This window comes from Rhododendron vialii, chromosome 10a (genome assembly GCF_030253575.1).
Source record: "Rhododendron vialii isolate Sample 1 chromosome 10a, ASM3025357v1".
In the NCBI taxonomy this organism is placed as follows: domain Eukaryota; kingdom Viridiplantae; phylum Streptophyta; class Magnoliopsida; order Ericales; family Ericaceae; genus Rhododendron; species Rhododendron vialii.
In genome coordinates this window covers 17099078-17118878 of record NC_080566.1, presented here as the reverse complement: position 1 = coordinate 17118878, position 19801 = coordinate 17099078, and the positions used below count along the sequence as shown (strand labels likewise).

Sequence of the window (19801 nt, the reverse complement as noted above, 5' to 3'; positions counted from 1 at the left end):
TCCTATTTATACAAAAAGACTATCTCTCTCCAAAATATCCAAAAATACACCAAAAGTAGAAAGTTGCCACTTATGGAAAGTTAAAAGCTGTCAAAAAGTAAGTCGGTAAGCCTCCCGTATCGATACTTCATCTCCGTATCGATACCGAGCTGTTTTGCTCTGAAATCCAGGATTCCCCGTAGATGAACCGTATCGATACAAAAGGAACCGTATCAATACTCCGAAATTCGTATCGATACACTAAAGCTTGCAAAACCCACTGTTTTAATGAAGTATCGATACGCCATGAACTGTATCGATACGGATCTGTTTCCTGGCAAATCAAGTCCCACGTGCCCAGTTTTGGCACCCGACGGCCCTTGGCACTATCTAACCTTCTGTTTGATCATTCCAAAACCCGACGGCTGTATTCTTCAAGGCCTCGCCACTCAGATTCCCTCAAGGGTTGTACAAAGCACCAAAATAAGGCCTCTTATTCACGTATTACCTGAAACGCTCAACGAGAAACCTTACGCGCAAAATCACTTAAAACAGCAAATAAACATAAAGCAAATGAAATAACACGGGACTAGGTGCACCAAATATCTACAATATTAGGTGCTCATCAGCCGCCAGAATTATCCTTCGGCCGCCAGATCCTTCAACCGATCGCCAAATCGTCTATTTTCCAGATTCTGGAATGTTCTGTCATACGTTTGATCCGATCCCCAAAACCCTAGCAGCCTTTCTCCGATGCGTTTGGGCTACGAAAGCAGATTCGTCTAGAGATCTTATTGACCTAGAAATCCTTATTGATTCACGTCATTTGATTGGCTGGAGTGAGTCACAAATTGCCTATATAAAGAGGCCCTTAGGGTTCCGAAATTAAGATGTACACACACCCTCTCTAGCCACGAAACTCTGCAAATATACTCTCTCATATCCCCTCTACAAAAGCCCTAACCTTTCGAAGGCAGCCACAATCCGATGATCAAAACCCCAAAGTTCAAACCCTAACCCTAGGGTTTTCGAGAAAGAAGTCGGTCAATTTCTTTCAATCCAAATCAATCAAGCCATTAAGGGATCAAGGTGGTGAGGCCCAAGGGCCTTTGGTTTGTTTTATTTTCAGTTTATGCATGCTAATCGTAGTACTTTAACTCTCTGTTAGTTGTTTAGTCTGGTGTGAGGAAGAACATCGACTGGGTCTTCGATCCATCGGCCTGTACATCAAACCAGGAGGATCCCTTGGCCGTGACATCTATTCACCGGCAGTGGGATCCATCTCCATGGGACAGATTTGTTTTATCCTGCTTTTCTGATGCATGCTTTCATTTACTGTCTCGACTCACCATTAACTGCGTAAAGGGTAATTAAACAGATTACTTGTTTAGAATTAAATAAAGCAAGCATTAATCATATGTCGAACAATTATGGGCCAGTCTCACGGCTGGGCAAAGAGGGGTGCCTAACACCTTCCCCTCATTGTACTTTTGACTCCCGTACCCGGAATCTCTATCTGTTTTTCCTAGTTTTCATAAACTAGGTAGCGACTCTATTTTAATGATAACTACTATCGTGTGGCGATGTTCCTAGCCATGGGAATATCCACAATCTTGGTTTATGAAGCAAACAACCAAACAAGCAACCAATGACGATCAATCTATATGGTGATGCCCCGTTTGGGAGGAGTCTACATTGTATTCGTTGTACATGCCCTTTCATGGCAAAGGGAATTATCTGACAGATGCTTAATGGTTTTTATTTTCAACTAAGGTTTAAAAGAATTTGCAAGCTTGATTTGGCGTTTTTCATTTCTATACTTGCAGTTTATCTATATGTGGCCAAATAGAAATTGTATTGTTGGATTACTGGTTTTTATGATTTGTTTTTTGTGGTTCCCCCTTTTCATCTTTTTGACATAATGGGAGTGACTCCAATAAGGCCTTGCTCACCATGTTCATAAGTAGTTCCTTTGGAATATATCTATTGATTCTTGGTCAAATTGGTAATTGAAGCTCAAGATAAGATTGTGGATATCGAAATGAAACTCATGGATGCCATCATTTGAGTTCACATGGATTCCAGAATCAGTATTCACCACGTGGTTCTTTTAGGGGGTTAAACTTGCTATCGACAAACTAAAATTGCAATATTCATCTCACTCCTAGTTCTACTATATATGGTTGGTTATTGCTGTGTTGGATCTTGTCTATAAACATGGTTTTCTATTTCTAGAAGATGGACAGACTCTCCAAAAACAAGATAATATTATAGATTAGAATCAGCCTAGAATATTTGAAATGTAGGTTCAAAACTTGGAAAAATTAGTGCCTCAAATCGCTAGAATCAGTCTAAAGTGCTGTAAATGATTCTTGGATGCTTGAATTTAATGACTAGACACTAAAACAAAAGTGGCTTTTAATAGCGTTGGCTTATAGAATTTTTTCCATCACGCTATCTATTAGGTGTATCGTAAAAAAATTCTGACCCGCGTACCTTTGTATTTTTGATAGCGTTTAAATTGAATTCTATAGTGTTCGACCTCAAAAAATAAAAAATCATAAAATTTTCGCACTTGTGCTTCGTACTAAAGTGTAATTTGGGGCTTCTTACTATCGTTCTTGGCCCTGTTCTAGGGTTTGTGTTTCAGTAGCCCTCCATCTCTGCAAATGGGGTTTCAATGGAGTCCATTTGTGTCCCCAGTGGTGTACAAGATGTCTCTGGCATATTTCTTTGCAACAATCCGGCGATATCATGGCTTGCTTGCTTTGCGGGATGGAGACGTGTGGTTGGGTTGGTAGCGGGAGCGATCTGCCCTGATCTGTTCTCTTCTCCACGATTTGCTGGCTTCACGACGGTTCTTTTGTCGGCGTTCGGTATTTTCCACGGCGTGGTGGTTTTGGGCTGCTGAAGCGAGGTATCCAATTTCTTCTTACTCTCTGATTCACTACTTTTACACTCGATGTTGCTTGATGGTCATCTCCTACTTTTATGTTGGGTGCTTCAGGGATTCCATGTAGGTCTGCTGACTTTGCTTTTAATTGATAACAACTTAACAACCATGAGATTGTTGTTTCTTTTACTTTTCAAACCAGAATTTGTGTTTTTTCTATCATTGACTGTTAACTTTGAACATCATGGCAGAAAACTGCAGATTCGAAGTGATTGCTTGTCATTTGATCCATTATAGCATATGGGAAAAACCGTTTGATGGTCTCTTGTATGAATTATTGTGTTTGATGGTCACTCGTGTAAAATTAACAGAGCTTGAAATGGTTAGTGAACTTAATTATATCCCTTTTATCTTTCGGCCAAAAAAGAAGAAGAGAGATTTGTGTGGGACCACTTTGTTGTTGAGTCCGACAACTCCGCTCAATTGAGGAAGACGAGTGGTTAAGCATCATAAAGTATTTGATTTAAACAATCAAACTCAGAAACTTTGTATGGGTTTTGATTTCTTTGCTATGATACACCTAGTATAGTAGTACATGTTAATTTATTTACAACCAGAGATAATAGAGGCCTTTTCATTTGTTTCTTGTAGTTTAGAAAGATTACAACTGCATCCGTTGGACCATCTAGGTACTGAAGTTGAGGGTTTTGGGTAAGGATGTTTATTCAAGGCCACCATTGGATGTATATCGTGTTAAGGTAATAAGATGCAATAAAAAAGTTACCTTATCCGTATTATATGCAAATCTCTTATTGCTCAATTTTTCTATGATGCCCCAATGTGGTATTGGGGCATGATGCCCCCATTTAATATGGACCTTTAGATCAAATTTTAGGTGAATCTAAGCCCTTTGATCAAAACCATCCCCAAAAAGTGAAGTGGTTTTGCATTTTTTCAGTTAAAAAACGTAATTATACTTACCATGAAAACATACTCTTCTTACCATATTTTATGCTGATACTTACCACACAAATATTGTATACTTACCACAACTAAAGGCTAGACTTCAACGTTTTTTGCCCTCTCTCTCTTTAACCAGTTCTCCAGGTTTGGCAGGAAAATTTTTTTTTTGGCGGGAAAATGAACCTTTCTGCAGAAATTTTTTTAATTATTAAAAATTTATAAATTGACCCCACTTTTTGTCCTATTTCCCCTACTTTTTGACATTTTCTAATCATTTGTGTAATATACTACCAAATATTTGGTGAAAATATAACTATAATTTAATAATATTTAATTTGTAAACCAATTGTAACAATTTTTTGAAACTAATTATTTAAGCCAAAAAATTTCCTTTATTTTATATTCATTTTTTAATATATTCTATTAAATTATTTATAATTATGTATTTAACAAATATTATTGTAAAAATAATTATTCATTTATTGTTTTGAATAACTTACAATTAATGTTAATGTATTTCATTAAATTTTTACTTTGTGTATATATGTTTCTTATAAAAAAAATATAAAAATTAAAAATATAAACCATATAATTGTAATAATCTCCAAATTATATTTAAATAATTTATTTGAAATAATTTCTGCAATTGATTGACGTGATATTATAACGATTAGTAGCTATAATATGACATTATACTATTCAATTCGTGGTAGGGTAACGATTAATCACTATAATCGACTATAGTAGTCAGAGTCATATGACTAAAAGCTTAATTAATTGATCATATTTAATGAGTGATGATTGACTATAGTAGTCGAGTCATTGGCCAATTGTACTAATGCTATAGTGATGATTGAGCATTAATAATTGACTAAAATGAAATGGTTAATGTAGGTTGATAGTGGTCAAAGTCATTAGTAGATGTAGTAGTTAACTATAGTGTTGATTGCGATCAATGAGTGACTGATACAATTGGTTAATGTAAGAGTAACCGCTAACTATTGATCCCTAATGCCGCATTCAATAATCATTTAGTTTCATTAATCATTAGGTATGATGATTTAATTACAAGGTAATACAAATTAAGTAGAACTAAGTGACATCAAATTTTGTTGTGGTAGTTAGCTTATTAACTACCATTATTATGGTACATTAGTTATGTTAGAAAAATGTGTATCTACCCGTCATTAATGTCATACTTACCACAAAATAAGGCTATGCATACTACGCTATCTGATCATTATTACAACCATAATACTCGACTATTACTTCATGATGTGTACATACCACGGTTTATATTACCTTTTGAAAAGGATACACTTGCCACAAAAGATCAATGCGTACGTTTTTTGTTTGTATAGATAACAATTACCATAATATATATCAATCGATTACCACGATATATGAAATTACTTGCCACAAACTATGGTTGTATTTGACCATAATCTGAATTTATCTTTATGATTACCTTTTTTGTTTGTTTAGATCATGCTGACCATAATGTATTGCATTTTATACCACTATATAAGAAAACTCTTGCCATTGATTGTGGTCGTAGTTGACCAGATTTGGAGAGATGGATGACAACGTTCGTTCGAAAGGAAAGAATGTAATGATAGACATTAGTGATGACACTAGCGATAATGATGGAAATGACGATAATCGGTTTGTTCTAAGAAACGACGTTTTTACCACATCTTAGATCCAATAAACTCATTATAGTTAATAAAATTGGTTTGTTCAATTCAACAAAAAAAAAATTAATTAGTCTGATAACTCAACATCTTGAATTGAATAACGAGTTCACTAAACTTGAAAAATGATAGCTAGCATTAGTTATTTTCCCACGTCCCATAACCAATTCTAACTCCTGTATGAAAGTCATCAATCACCTTGCCTCACGTTCCATACATCAGAGAGCTTGCCAATTCTTTTTAGGTGCAACAAGTCCAGTTGCTTACTTATCTTCGTTGCAGCAACGGATGCAGTGATGCTAAGTTTTGAACACAATGGATTTTTTTTAGCAAAAAATCATCCAAGCTATCTCGTTGATATGATAGCTATCTATATATTCAAATCATTAATTTTTTAATCATACTTAATTTTTTTGGAGCACTTAATATGATTAAAAAATTAAGTACTCCAATTTTCAATCCTTTTGAACTTTTATGAAAATCTTATTTTTGTGATCATTTTATCCTAAATGGTCGTAATTAATTTTTATCTGTAGGACTCTCATAATTAAGTATCTGCACTTTATTTGGGACCATATAGAGTAAAAACTTAATTATGAGAGTTTTAAAGATAAAAATTAATTATGACCTTTTAGGATAAAGTGATCAGAAAAATAAAATCTTCGTACCGGATCAAACGGATTGAAAATTAGAGCACTTAATTTTTTTAGACTATTTATGTACTAAAAAATATGATTAAAATTTAAGTGCTCCCATTTTCAATATGTTTAAACCTGTGTGAAGATCTAATTTTTTTTTATCATTTTATCCTAAAAGGTTATAATTTTTGTCTTCAAGACTCTTATAATCAAAAATAAAATCTTCGTAGCGATTCAAATAAATTAAAATTAGAGCACCTAATTTTTTTCACCATATTTTTTAATATATTAACGATCTAAAAAAAGTTAATTTTTTCACCATAAACAGTGTAAATGAACTTAATTTTTTCATCATAATTTTTGTGCCTTCCGCTGTAAGAGAGAGCACAATGGCGTAATATGGAGGAGATGATTTTGTGAATAGGAGTTTGGGTTTTCAAATACACTTTTGAGTCAAGATAAAAAAAAAAAAAACAAGAGAGTACACTTTTGAGTTTTCACCGGCTGGACAAGTTTTTCTTACTTTTCCTTGAACGGTTGTGATGTTTTTACTTTAATCTAATGGCTGGTAACACTTGGGGGCATGATGCCCCAATACCACTTTGGGGCATCACAGCTGGCCGCCGCCTTATTGCTTGTTGATGACCAAAACGTGCTTGTATGTACTAAGTCATTGTATGTCTTAAATGATTATACTACAACAAAAAGGGCTTTACTCGGCATTTCCTTCCCAGCATTTGACAAAAACCCTAGTAAAAGTAAAATTTTACTCGGGGGCACGGAGTGAAAAGTTAAAAGTTGCCCCCCGGGCTCCCTCCCTCCCTCCCTCCCTCCCTCTAATTTGCACTCAAAGACAGAGATTGAAAAAGCCCTGGTTCTCTTGGAATCGACACACCTGCGTTCTCTTGGAATCGACACACCTGCTCTGGCAGTTCTCCCTCCCTCCCTCCCTCCCTCTCTCTCTCTCTCTCTCTCTCTCTCACTCTTGTTCTCGCCCTTGCCTCTCCTGGAGCATTACATATCTCAAACCAGTGTAAGCTCTAGCTCTCTCTCTCTCTCATCTCGTTCATAGCAAGCCCTAAAAGTCCTAATTCTATTCTTGCTTCAGAAACCACTACAAAAAAACGGGGTCTCACGACATTTGAAAACCAGCACCTTGTGGAACGGCATCATTGGAGCAAGTACATTGGCTCTTCCTCCAACGTTGAGACACTGAGTTAGTTTTCTGCTCAAAATCGGATCTACCTGAATCTCTTGTTTGAGCTCATGATCTACCTGAATCTCTTGTTTGAGATCAAAGAATTGTAAATCCGAATCTTTCTTCGACTCTGTCAATATCTCTTTTAAACCCTAATTTCTAGAGTCTAGGGCGTTCAAATCTTTTGATTTCTCTTTTAAGCCCTAATTTTGAGAGTCTCTCTCTGTGTGTTTGATTTTGTCGATTCCTTTTTTATGCCCTAATTTTGAGAGTCTCTCTCTTTGTGCGTATACATAGACATATAGAGATATATGCATTTGTAAGTGTGTAATTAATTCTTTGCTCTTTCAAGTCTGCAGCTTAAGCTCACTCGGATCGATCGCTCTGTACTCTCAGTTGCATCTCGTGTCCCTATGAATTGTGATCTCCGTATTTTATTCTTTTAGTTGTATACGCTTCAAGTTTTTCAATTTGCTATACAGTTTGTGAGTGTATTGCCTGAATTTTGAATGCTAACTGAGTAATTTTGACACTCTAGTTTGATTATTAGGAATATTTTGCTTGTTAAGTGTTGATTGGATCTATCGTAAATCTTATTTTGAGTAAGGGTTGGATTTACCCTTACGAATGCTTCTAAATTTATCAATTTATGTTTCTTTGTTCTCATATGCTTTTCTTTTCATGGCTGATTTTGTTTTTTATTTGATTTGGATTTCATGTAAGTCCTATTAAACTTTTAAAGGTGAAACAGTAGAGTTGAATTGCTCTTCTGACATGAATCTGATGAAGAGAAACAATAAAGCTATTAGTGCCGGACATCCTCTTGGGACCAAAATGTCTAAATCACCAAAATCAATGATGAAGGAGTCAAGAGGGCAGCTATGTTCAAAAATGGAGAGGAAGGGACAAATTGCAGATGAGTCCAATATGTTTTGTGAATCATTGTTCGTAATAATAAAGATGTTGTTTGTTCCTCCCTTAAATTTTCTTATTATGATGTAAAAGTTGGTGGAAAACGGGACACAATGTTTTCAGGTGTGCTGCATATGTTAGAGCACGGACGTAGTTGAGCATACATGAGGCGCCGAATATCTTGACAATTGTTTTGAAGAGATTTCAATTTTCTGGTACTATTATCTGTTCTAGGTCTACATTGTTTTTTGAAGTTCTTTTCATTACGACATTAAAGGTATTATGTTGGTGAGTATGATGTAAGTTGCCCTTTCCAATTACGTGTGACTAAGACAAGACTGGTGATTTCTCTCTCTCTCTCTCTCTCTCTCTATGGTGTGTGTGTGTGCTTTATACACTTAATTAGCTTGACTTGACTTGACTTGTCAGCTGTATCTTCTTGTTACTGTAGCAATTCTTCGCCTCTATCATTTTATTTTCTCCTTAGGTAACAAAAGTTTCATACTAGAAGAAACTTATCGGGGTGTAAACTTATCTGGGCAGATTCAACAATATTCTGTTACTATCACTTGTTCCCAAGTCATTTCCTCCTCTCCTACCTTTTTTTGATTCAACTACAATCATTCCCTACTTAATACTAGATCTATTCTGATTGTGGACAAGACTTCAAATGAGCTGGGTTGATTGGTTGCATGCGTTGGGCACTGTTTGTACCAAACTTAGATTAAAATGGTTCCAGTAGAATAGATCGAATTGAGGTTCACGATGATTGCATGCTTTTTTACTTCCTTTGTACTTCTAGTATAGAATTTGCCTTAGGGAAGTTGACGGTGATAGTATATTGGAGCATGCTACGTTTGATAGGGAATTGGATACTTTCATCTATTGGAATCTCATACTTTGGTTTATGCTTTTCTTGAGTGTGAGTTTGGAGGCTTTGAATTTGCAGCAATGAAGTTGGTTTTGATTACACAATATTGACATGCTTCTTGATCCCTTAATTCTTTTGGCAGTCAAATCTCATTCATAATTTATCATCAGAATCATGCACTTTGATGACTTGCGGATTAGTTGGGAAGACTAGGTTCTCTAATGTAAATTCGGAATTGTGTGTGCTTAATGGTGTGAGTTTTACTTTTTCTAATACCGTTCAATGATTTCCCAAGTTCTAGCACAGGTGGAGGTTGATGGACAGTGATCTCGTTTTGTAATCATAATTATAACCAGCTAAAATGTATATCTCTTTCTATCGATTATAGTTATTTGGTAGCCGATAGAGTTAACATGGACACACTATTCAAAATTTTCTATTAGCCTTATTAGTTAACACACAGTTATCATTATTATTTTTTTGTCTATTTGTTGGTAAGATTGAAGAAGAACGGGTGTCCAAGGAATGCGAATCAAGACATATTGGGTGGCTTCAAAAAGGGGCAGACTTCTCCTGTTTACTGGGTGTCCTCTCCTCCTCAGTAATTTTCTCATTTTCTTGTACAAGACAAGGACTAGGAGAGAGCCCTTAGTCCTCTTGTTTAGTGTCTCTGTTTTCTGTTATTCTCTGCTGATTTTCTTTTGAATATCCATTGATAAAAATAAAAAATTTGCATGGTGGATATCTGAGATGAATGACTTTTACTTTTTGATATAGAAGAAATACTTGTGTTGTAGATTTTGAGAAATGCTTGAGTGGATGTATTGGAGAGATTTGGAGACATTGTATGGATTATGTTGACTTTTATGGTACTACCGAATATGTAGGGCATTTTGAGAACTTATGTTGGATGTATTTGAGATTTTTTTATGTCACAGATATCATATTTGTATTTGAATTGATTCTTAAACAAGGGAAAAATTGAAAAAACAAAAAGCAATCCTTTTTTTTTGGGGTAAAAAAGACTATTTCCGGCGTTTATGAAAATGCCGGGTATTTTTCCCGGCGTTTTAACAAACCCTGGTAAAAGTCGCCGGTTTCAGTCACTGGAAAACTTTTGCCGTTTATGAAACGCCGGAACAAACACCGGGGACTTTCCCGGCATTTTATAAATGCCGTGTAGTATTTCCGACTTCGGCAGTCACAGCGTTTACCAAAAACGCCAGGAAGACTTTTACCGGCATTTTATGAACGCCGGGAAATCCATTTTTTCTTGTACTGTTATCTGCACACTTCCTCGACTACTGTCTTTGATCCTGTCACAAGTTCTGCTTTGAATTGGTCTTTGTTGTGTGTAGGTGAAAATGTGCAATGTTCAATTGGCAAGGAGGGTTTTCACATAGGGGTGATCTTGCTACTTTGCTTTGTCCGGGCAGCATAGGATTTCCCTATTGCTTGGTTTAATATCCCTTGCTTTGTCTAATATTTTCATTCGAAAGGATAAGACGTTATTCCAAATCATTGATCTTCTGTCTTTGGTATGTTATAGCTCTCTATGCTAGAGATTGGGATGATAGTCCGAAAGATTTAGGGTCTTATCAAAACCTTATCATCTACCGCACCCGGGATTCCGAAGGCAATGTTTTTCTGTCTTTATTTGAATTGTTCTAGTTACAAATTTTTTCTATTCCTTCTGCTCGAATATAACATGAACTAGATAGTTTATATTGCTTTTTTCCTATTCTGTTAGTGGATCAACTATTGAGCTAATTAGACAGTTTCGTGATTTTCATCACTAAAAATCTGCTTTTAAGATTATTTGTTTTTACATAAGTTTTGATACTCACCGGCCTTTCTTCCCACAAGTCCCATTTTTCTAAATCCTTTGCTAGTATGTGCTTAGCTGTTAAATTCTAACTCAGCTAATTTTTTGATCTTTATAAATAATTGAATGACAACAATTTTTGCAGAATAAGTTTCAATGTACTTGTATGGTTGTTTCTTTGGCCCTAGATTCCTTATGGTTACCTGTTTTTTGATGCCATATTTGTGTTCTGTGTTCATGATGCAATTTATCGATTATTCAGGATATTCAAACCCTTTTGGTATAAAGTACAAGTTCCACATTGAGGTTACATTTCCTTCATCTTGCAGGTGGATTTACATCTTGGTGACTGGTTGGACAAATCACATGGATATGGAGATTTGTTCAGGTAACCAATTTAACTCCAATGTAAATTCGTATCGAATGTCTGAGACTTTTAATAGCATTGGCTAATACGGCGTTTCTTGGAACGCTATGTATACCTTTCGATAGCGTTTTTGGCATGCTATAGAATGTGATTTTTGTTGTAGTGAGAAGCTGAAGTAGCTTCTCCAAGAGTTGTTTTTCATGTCTGGCTGCTGAAAATTGCTGGAACTAACACTTTGATCCATGTCTTCAAATGCTGAACCTATGAATTGGAAGCTTGAAACTGTATTCATTTTTTTGCCAAAGATGTTTAAACCATATACATAAATGCCAAATGCTGAACATTAGTTAACGCAGAAAATTATATGTACATATATAATGAATAAGGAAACACTCTAGCTGCCCTTGCTTTTTATGATTTTTGTTTTCTTAGTTCATACCATGATGTTCCCACTTCAAAAAATTTGTGATCTCCGAACCGTTGTTTAGAAACGGTTGAAAAACCGTCGATATGGATGGGGTAAACTAACGGTCTTGGGGTAAACTAACGGTCTTGAAGATGTTACTAGAAATGGGACTTCAGTGGAGCACTTTTTGTTGAACCATTATTGGATAACCAATTTTTGGTAAACGGCCCAAAATAAATTGTTAGTATAGACCCTTCCCTTTATGCCCAGCAAATATAACCCGCCTAATATTTTCGCCCAAATATTTTGATTTCGTGCTATTATCCATTCCCCCCAATAAGCTCTAAGGCTTTGTTTGGAACTTAGGGAAAGTGGGAAAAGAAATGAAAGTTATGCTTTGTTTGGATTGCTTTTTGAAAAAAAATTCTCAACTCAAAAAACACGTATTACCCCTCATTCCAATCATTATTCACTCATATCTCCAATCATTATTCTCATTTCTCTCTATATCTTTCTAATTATTACCTTTACTTCCAATCATTACTCTTATTTCTCTCTCCACTCATAACTCTACAAAATTTCTCAAAAACTCATCCAAACATAGCATAAAAATTTCTCTCAAATTGTTAGGATTGGAGAGAGATGAGAGAATAAAAAAAATTCAAGTTTTGTGAATAGTGAAATTTCTCTCATTTTCCCCCAATTTTCTTTTCCCTCAATTTCTCTAAGTTCCAAACAAAGCATAACTTTTATTTCTTGTTCTCTCCCACATTGTCACAATCATAGTTCTCCTCTCGATCTCTTCATCCTACTGCAGCGCCACCATTCGGCCATCTCCCTTGATTTGCAACCATACGCGACCCCCTATTTCTCGGTTCGTCCTACACCTTTCTGGTTCGCTTCTACTCGATTGACAGTGGCCACAACTTGGTACATCTCTCTCTCTCTCTCTCTCTCTCTCTCTCTCTCTCTCTCTCCCCCCACCCCTTTTCCGCTACAAAATAATCAACATCTTCTCTGAATCTCCGAGTTTCTCCTTCTCTGAATTTGATTCAGATTAAATCGGTTCTAAACTTTTGTTTTCTGTTTTTTACCTCTCCAGAATCTTCATGTCTGTTGCTCATCTTCTTCCACGGCACACCAGGTAAACCCCATCGCTTCTGTTCGTTCTTCGATCCATCGTCATCTCTGATACTCAATGCTGACGAACAACACAAAGAATACTATCGACTCAAAGGAGTCAAAGGCCTTCTTTACTCCGGCCTCACCTCCTCCATCCCCTGCATCTTCCACCACCTACCTGACTCCCCACTCCATCCCCGTCGTCGACCTCTCGGGCCCCAAACCTAGGGCTGCAAACGATCCGAGCCGCTCGCGAGCGGCTCGGAGCTCGGCTCGATAACGGCTCGGCTCGGCTCGGTTCAAGACAAAAACGAGCCGAGCTCGAGCTCGAGTCCTGAGCTCGTTTCATAAACGAGCCGAGCTCGAGCTAGTCGAAACTCGGCTCGAATTGGCTCGCGAGCTCGATTATATAATATATTTATATATATATTTATATATATATATTTTTACATATTTATATTTATTTATATATATATTTATATATATTTGTTTCATAAACGAGCCGAACGAGCCAAGCTCGAGCTCCGAAAATACCTATCGAGCCGAGCTCGAGCTCGAGTTCTGCAGCTCGTCACGAGCTCGAGCCGAGCTCGAGCTCATTGTTTTTGAGGCGAGCCGAGCCCGAACATGCCGAAACTCGGCTCGGCTCGGCTCGATTGCACCCCTACCCAAACCCAATCACATGATAAAATTTGCCTTCCTTAAATGCAAGAAGAATGACACTAACCCCGAGAAATGCCTCAACAAAGGGAGTCAAGTCACTAGCTGCATTGTTAGCCTCTTAGCGCATACACATACATTCTATTTTATTGATATGTAAGCATGTAAGCATGTTTGTTCTATGTTTGAGCTGGATAAAATGTTGGTTTAGGGGCTTCTCTATTTTGAATGATGAAGGAGAAAGATTGGTAGTGAATTGAAGAAGTTCCTGTGAGTTTTGTGCATTTTGATAGAAAAAGAGAATTTGATTAGATACATAGATGAACTTGGTTGTCATTTGATGATTTTGAGTCATAACAAGATCATTTTGGTATGGTGAAGCATTGCGCTTTTTGTATTTGTGTATTGATTGACCAAGTATTTTGAATAGTAGTTAAGGATCTGAGCTTATGATAAAGTAGGTAACACATGTTTTTGTGTATGTCTTCATTTGTTCTAAATGGCGCTTGACGCTAGTCGGGCAGCGACCCACCGCCAAACCTGCCTAGGCGCCACCAATGTTTTTTTAAGGCAATATCCCTATTACATCATGTAGTTAAAAACAAACAAGGCCATTGTCCTTCAACTTTCAAGAACCATCCCCAAAACCATATGTTGAAACTAGTATAACAACAACAAAGGCAATGTTCAAACTTCATGTCACAACACCACCACATTCCATGAATCACGGAGCAAAGTTCAATATTCAATATTCATTTTTCTAGCATGACTTGAAAAAGAGAGAAAAAAAGACAAGTTAGTTCTAGCATGACTTTAAAGTTAGTAGCTCGTACGGGATAGTCCTTTCACCTATGAGTAGCTTGAACTGCAACTCTACTATCTATATAACAAGGTAGGTAGGATTAATAAAATGTCAAGTCTCACAAACTATCCTAATGTCATTTCTGATTTTGATTTTGTGGATTGAGATTTCCAAAAGGCCTGATATGCAACTCTGTAAGGGATTCTGTTCATTTTTGGATTGAGATTTCCTGAACTTTTGCAATTGAAAGAGTGTACTGTTGTTTATGTATGAAATGTTTCTAAATCAATTTCTGATGTTTGATTTTTTTGTTGCCGCAGGTCATTACCTAAAAGGTTCATCGGAACATTGAGGTACATAGATTTTTTTTGGATCAGATTTATTCTTTTATTTTGGGTTTTGCCAATAGGGAATGAGGTTGACTGTAATATTGGTTTTTTCTATTATTATTTTGTGCTTTCTTTGTGTACTCCGTTGAGCATGGGTGTTCATGAATGTCTTTACTCACAAGTCCATTTACTTTTTGAATGGTACTAAATAGGTTGTAACCAGTTCTTTGAGAACTCACAACACATTTAGGGGGAGGTGGCATGTACCACGTTTAGGATGGTAAAGAAAATAAATAAAAAGCCCTATTCCTCTTATTCGAAGTTTCCAAAGCTCAAAACACTAAAGCCCTTCTCAGACTACTGTCGCAGCTCAAACTCGCCGTTGTCTACGCCGTCGTCGTTCGAACTTACCGTTCTTTACGCTGTCGCTGGAGGCCATTCTAATAGCCATGGCTAGTCGTAGAAAGTAGAAACGTAAAATTGTGTATACAATACTGTTTGATTTTCAATCTGATTTGTACGATTCTCTAAAACTCCAATTTCTCTGTTGAACACTATTGTCCGATTCTCATCAACTAAGACTCTTAACTCTAAACTTGTCTCACTCTTAGGTGTAACGTGCCACCTTTAGGACGGTTAAGAAAAATAAATAAAAAGCCCTATTCCTCTAATTCGAAGTTTCCAAAGCTCAAACACTGAAGCCCTTCTCAGACTACTGTCGCAGCTCAAACTCGCCGTTGTCTACGCCGTCGTCGTTCGAACTTACCATTCTTTACGCTGTCGCCGGAGGCCATCCCAATCACCATGGCTAGTCGTAGAAAGTAGAAACGTAAAATTGTGTATACACTACTGTTTGATTTTCAATCTGATTCGTACGATTCTCTAAAACTTCGATTTCTCTGTTGAACACTATTGTCTGATTCTCATCAACTAAGACTCTTAACTCCAAACTTCTCTCACTCTTAGGTGTAATGTTAATGTAGGCTACGTAATATACAGTTTGGGAACTCAAAACCCACACAATCTGGGTCACTTGTATTACATCTATACGCTATAGCAGCTAAATATCTTACTTAATTCCTAACATGTATTGTTTACTAATTAGTATTGTTTATTCTCTTCCACCGAACCAACAATGTGACGGAATTCTAAACAATATGTGAAGTACCAACAATCTTGTTTTGTTTATTCAGTAGAAGCATAACTTGTATTGATGACCCACCATCGATGACTCCTATCCTATAGTTTATTTCGATAATCATTGTTTATTCTGGATTTAGTGGTGCGACTCTGATCGCGATCTTATACGTCGCTTTGAGTCTTTGTTTATAGTTGATAACCAATTTATATTGTTTATTCGCAGATTGATTTACGTTGATTTTGGGAATTGTTCCTTCACTCATTCTCGCCGGTTACTGTGGTAATACTCAATCATTTTTATACTCTCAAGGGAGAAAGTGGGATACCCTTGCATCCCTCCTTGACATCAAAAGTGTGCAATTTGTTTTGTTGTGGTGCTTTTCAAGGGAGAAAGTGCGATGCAATGGGTCTCTCTCTTTTAATTACTTCGTATTGCTTATCTTCTTAATGGTTAGTTCTTTTTTATACTCGCTAAGGGAGAAAGTGGGATACCCTTTCATCCCTCCTTGACATTAAGTGTGTGAAACTTGTTTTGTTGTGGTGCTTGTCAAGGGAGAAAGTGTGATGCAATGGGTCCCCCCTTTTAATTACTTCGTAATACTTATCCTCTTAATGGTTAGTACTTTTTTGTACTCGCTAAAGGAGAAAGTGGGATACCCTTACATCCCTCCTTGACATTAAGTGTGTGAAACTTGTTTTGTTGTGGTGCTTGTCAAGAGAGAGTGTGATGCAATAGCTCCCTCTTATATATACTATGTAATGGTTAGTTTTTATTTTTATTTTTATTATACTCGCTGAGGGAGAAATTGGGATACCCTTGCATCCCTCCTTGACATCAAATGTGTGAAATTTGTCTTGTTGTGGTGCTTGTCAAGGGAGAAAGTGCGAAGCAATTGCTCCCCCCTTTCAATTACTTCATATTGGCTCCCCCCTTTTACGAGAAAAACACAGGGCGCGGTTAGTAGGTGTTAAGAATACTAGTCATATGAAAAAAATTGTGAAACACATGATAGTTAATAGGTGTTTAGACTACTAGTCATGTGAAGAAAAAATACATGACGGTTAGTACGTGTTTAGTGTACTAGTCATGTGAAAAAAGAATTGTGATTGCTAGTAAATGTAAAGACTATGATCACTAAGTGATAAGAACTCAGAAAGTGTGCATTTGAGATAGCCAAATCGAAAAAACAGTGGTTTGAGTCGGTTTACTACGGATTAAAGTGTACGTAATAGATCAAAACATGCTCATTGTCCCGAACCGATGTTGCCTGGGTCTACTATGGATCAAATTTTACATACTAGATCGAATAAATATTTGTTGCCTCGAATCGTTGCTCTCACTGCAAAAGTTGGTCAATTTTATAAATCTAGAAACTCGTGTGTTGCTTCGGTTGGAAAAAAAATAATGATGTTTGCTTGATGAGATGAAAATAAAGAAGTGGTTCTTGCATCCTGTTAGTGTATGACTGTTGACGAAGAGAAAAACACATGACGGTTAGTAGGTGCTTAGATTACTAGTCATGGGAAGAAAAATAGTAAAACAAGTGATGGTCAGTAGGTTTTAGACAACTAGTCATGTGAAGAAAAATAGTGAAATATATGAAGGTTAGTAGGTGTTTAGACTATTAGTATGTGAAAAGAGAATAGCGATTCCTAGTAGATGTGAAGACTATTGATCACTAAGCGATAAGAACTCTGAAAGTGTCCATTTGAGATAATGAAATCGAAAAAACAGTAGTTTCAGTCGAATTAAAGTGTACGTAATACATCAAAACGTTCTTGTTGTCTCTAATCGATGTTGCTTGGGTCTACTATGGATCAAATCTTACGTAATAGATCCAATAAATATTTGTTGCCTCGAATAAATGTCGCTCTCGCTATAAGAGTTGTTCAAGTTCTGAGAATTGCTATTGGTACCAACACCTGGTGCAGGGAAATTGTACCGACGGCTGCGTCGGGCCGTCTCCGGCTACCGGACGGCCGATCCGAGCCGTCCAAATTTTTTTTTTAAAAAATCTAGTGGGCCAACACGGGAATTAACGGCATCTGACGTGCGTATGTGCTCGATCCCAAACACCCCATTTTTTTTGTATATACATGGTTTTTTTTTATAGAATTTTTGGACGGCTCGAATCGGCCATCTGGTGGCCAAAGACGGCCCAGCGCGGCCGTCGGTACAATTTCCCTGCATCGGGCGTCGGTACTCATATCATTTCGTTTATAAATCTAGATACTCACGTGTTACTTCGGTTGGAAATGAAATCATGATGTTTGCTTCATGAGATGGAAATAAATAATTGGTTTCTGCAACCTGTTAGTGTATGACTGCTGACTACGAGAAAAACACATGACGGTTAATGAGTGTTTAGATTACTAGTCATGCGAAGAAAAAAAGTAAAACACGTGACGGTTTTGAGGTTTTAGACTAGTAGTCATGTGAAGAAAAGATAGTGAAACACATGATGTAAGTGTTTAGATTACTAGTCATATGAAAAGAGAATAGTGATTCCTAATAGATGTAAAGACTACTGATCACTAAGTGATAAGAACTCTGAAAGTGTGCATTTGAGATAACCAAATCGAAAAAAACAATGGTTTGAGTCGGTTTACTACGAATTACAGTGTACGTAATAGATCAAAACATGCTCATTATCCTAAATCGATGTTGCCTGGGTCTACTATGGATCAAATCTTACGTACTAGATCGAATAAATATTTGTTGCCTCGAATCAATGTCGCTCTCACTACAAGAGTTGGTCAATTTTATAAATCAAGAAACTCGCGTGTTGCTTCGGTTGGAAAAAAAAAAATCATGTTTGCTTGATGAGATGAAAATAAAGAAGTGGTTCCTGCATCCTGTTAGTGTATGACTGTTGACCACGAGAAAAACACGACGGTTAATAGGCGCTTAGACTACTAGTCGTGGGAAGAAAAATAATAAAACAATTGATGGTTATCAGAAAGTCATCACAAGAGTGTTTATGTGAATAAGGAAAACAATGACTATGGGATCATCTTCATATGGTATGTAGTACTACAACAAATTATACTTACGACAACGTAGAGTTATGGCGTGCATTTGAAAATGCTATCAATTGTGATGAATATATAGCGTTTGGTTTTGTAGTTAATCGTGTTTCTAATATGTAGTGTGTTCCTTTCAATAATTTATATTTACAGGTATGTGGATGGCTTTGGGAGCAGAAAGGGGGTATAAGCTCGGCAAAGAAGTAAGCTTCAAGTAAAGAAAATTTGCGGAATGAGATTGTTGATTACATTTTCAGGAGTCTTTTTTCCAATGAGTCTAATTAGTTAGACTCTTTTATGTAGTTTTTCTTGGGAAATTATTTTCCAAGCTAATGTAATGAATCTTTATTCAATGATTGAATTGTGTATTCAATAGTTGAATTGTTTGTTGTACATTGATGGTTGGATATAGTTGGTGTTGAAAGAAATAAATCAATTTTGTTTCTTAAATGAAATTTACCATGATCTTATTTGAAAATACTAGTATATTGGTATTTATAAAATATTAGAAAAAAGGCCAAAAATTGGCTACTTGGCTACTATAGCGTTCATTGCAAGTTGTAAAAAGTAGTATAACATAGCGAGCAAAGAATGCTATGGAAAGTATAAGATAGCGTTCTAAAGAACGCTGTAGTAGCCGATGCTATTAAAAGTTTATCTAAGGGGTAAAAGAAAGCTATTAAAAGTATGTTAAAGACAACGCGCAAAGAACGCTATAAAAAGCTTACATACCATAGCGTACAATGAACGCTATTAAAAGTCTTGACTTTTAATACCATCAGCTAATACAGTATTTTCCGGAATGCTGTCTATGACGTTCAATAGCGTTTTTCGCACATTGTAAAATGTGATTTTTTGTTGTAGTGTATGGTAGTTCGTGTGAACTGTACTTTCGGTGTTGGAAAAGGGGCATTTTGCAATCTATGGCTACCATTTGGAAAAAATTAAAACAAATTCATGAAGTAGTATTTTTTT

General features: G+C 36.4%; 1 protein-coding gene and 1 long non-coding RNA gene across 2 annotated transcripts in view; one reads left to right on the top strand and one right to left on the bottom strand.

Annotated features, from left to right (window-relative positions):
- LOC131302957 (uncharacterized) overlaps positions 1-3497 on the top strand; it is a 28775-nt gene extending 25278 nt beyond the window's left edge. Inside the window, exon 4 of the mRNA XM_058329749.1 lies at positions 2616-3497. Within this exon, the coding sequence (XP_058185732.1) occupies positions 2616-2799 (184 nt within the window). The 3' untranslated portion in view covers positions 2800-3497. The remainder of the gene's footprint in view (positions 1-2615) is intronic.
- Positions 3498-8195: 4698 nt separating this feature from the next.
- Positions 8196-9569, bottom strand: LOC131303731 (uncharacterized). Its single transcript, XR_009192164.1, has 2 exons — positions 9453-9569; positions 8196-8502 (listed from the first exon to the last, which is right to left on the bottom strand). It is a non-coding gene; the product is annotated as an uncharacterized LOC131303731 (long non-coding RNA).
- Positions 9570-19801: the final 10232 nt, after the last annotated feature.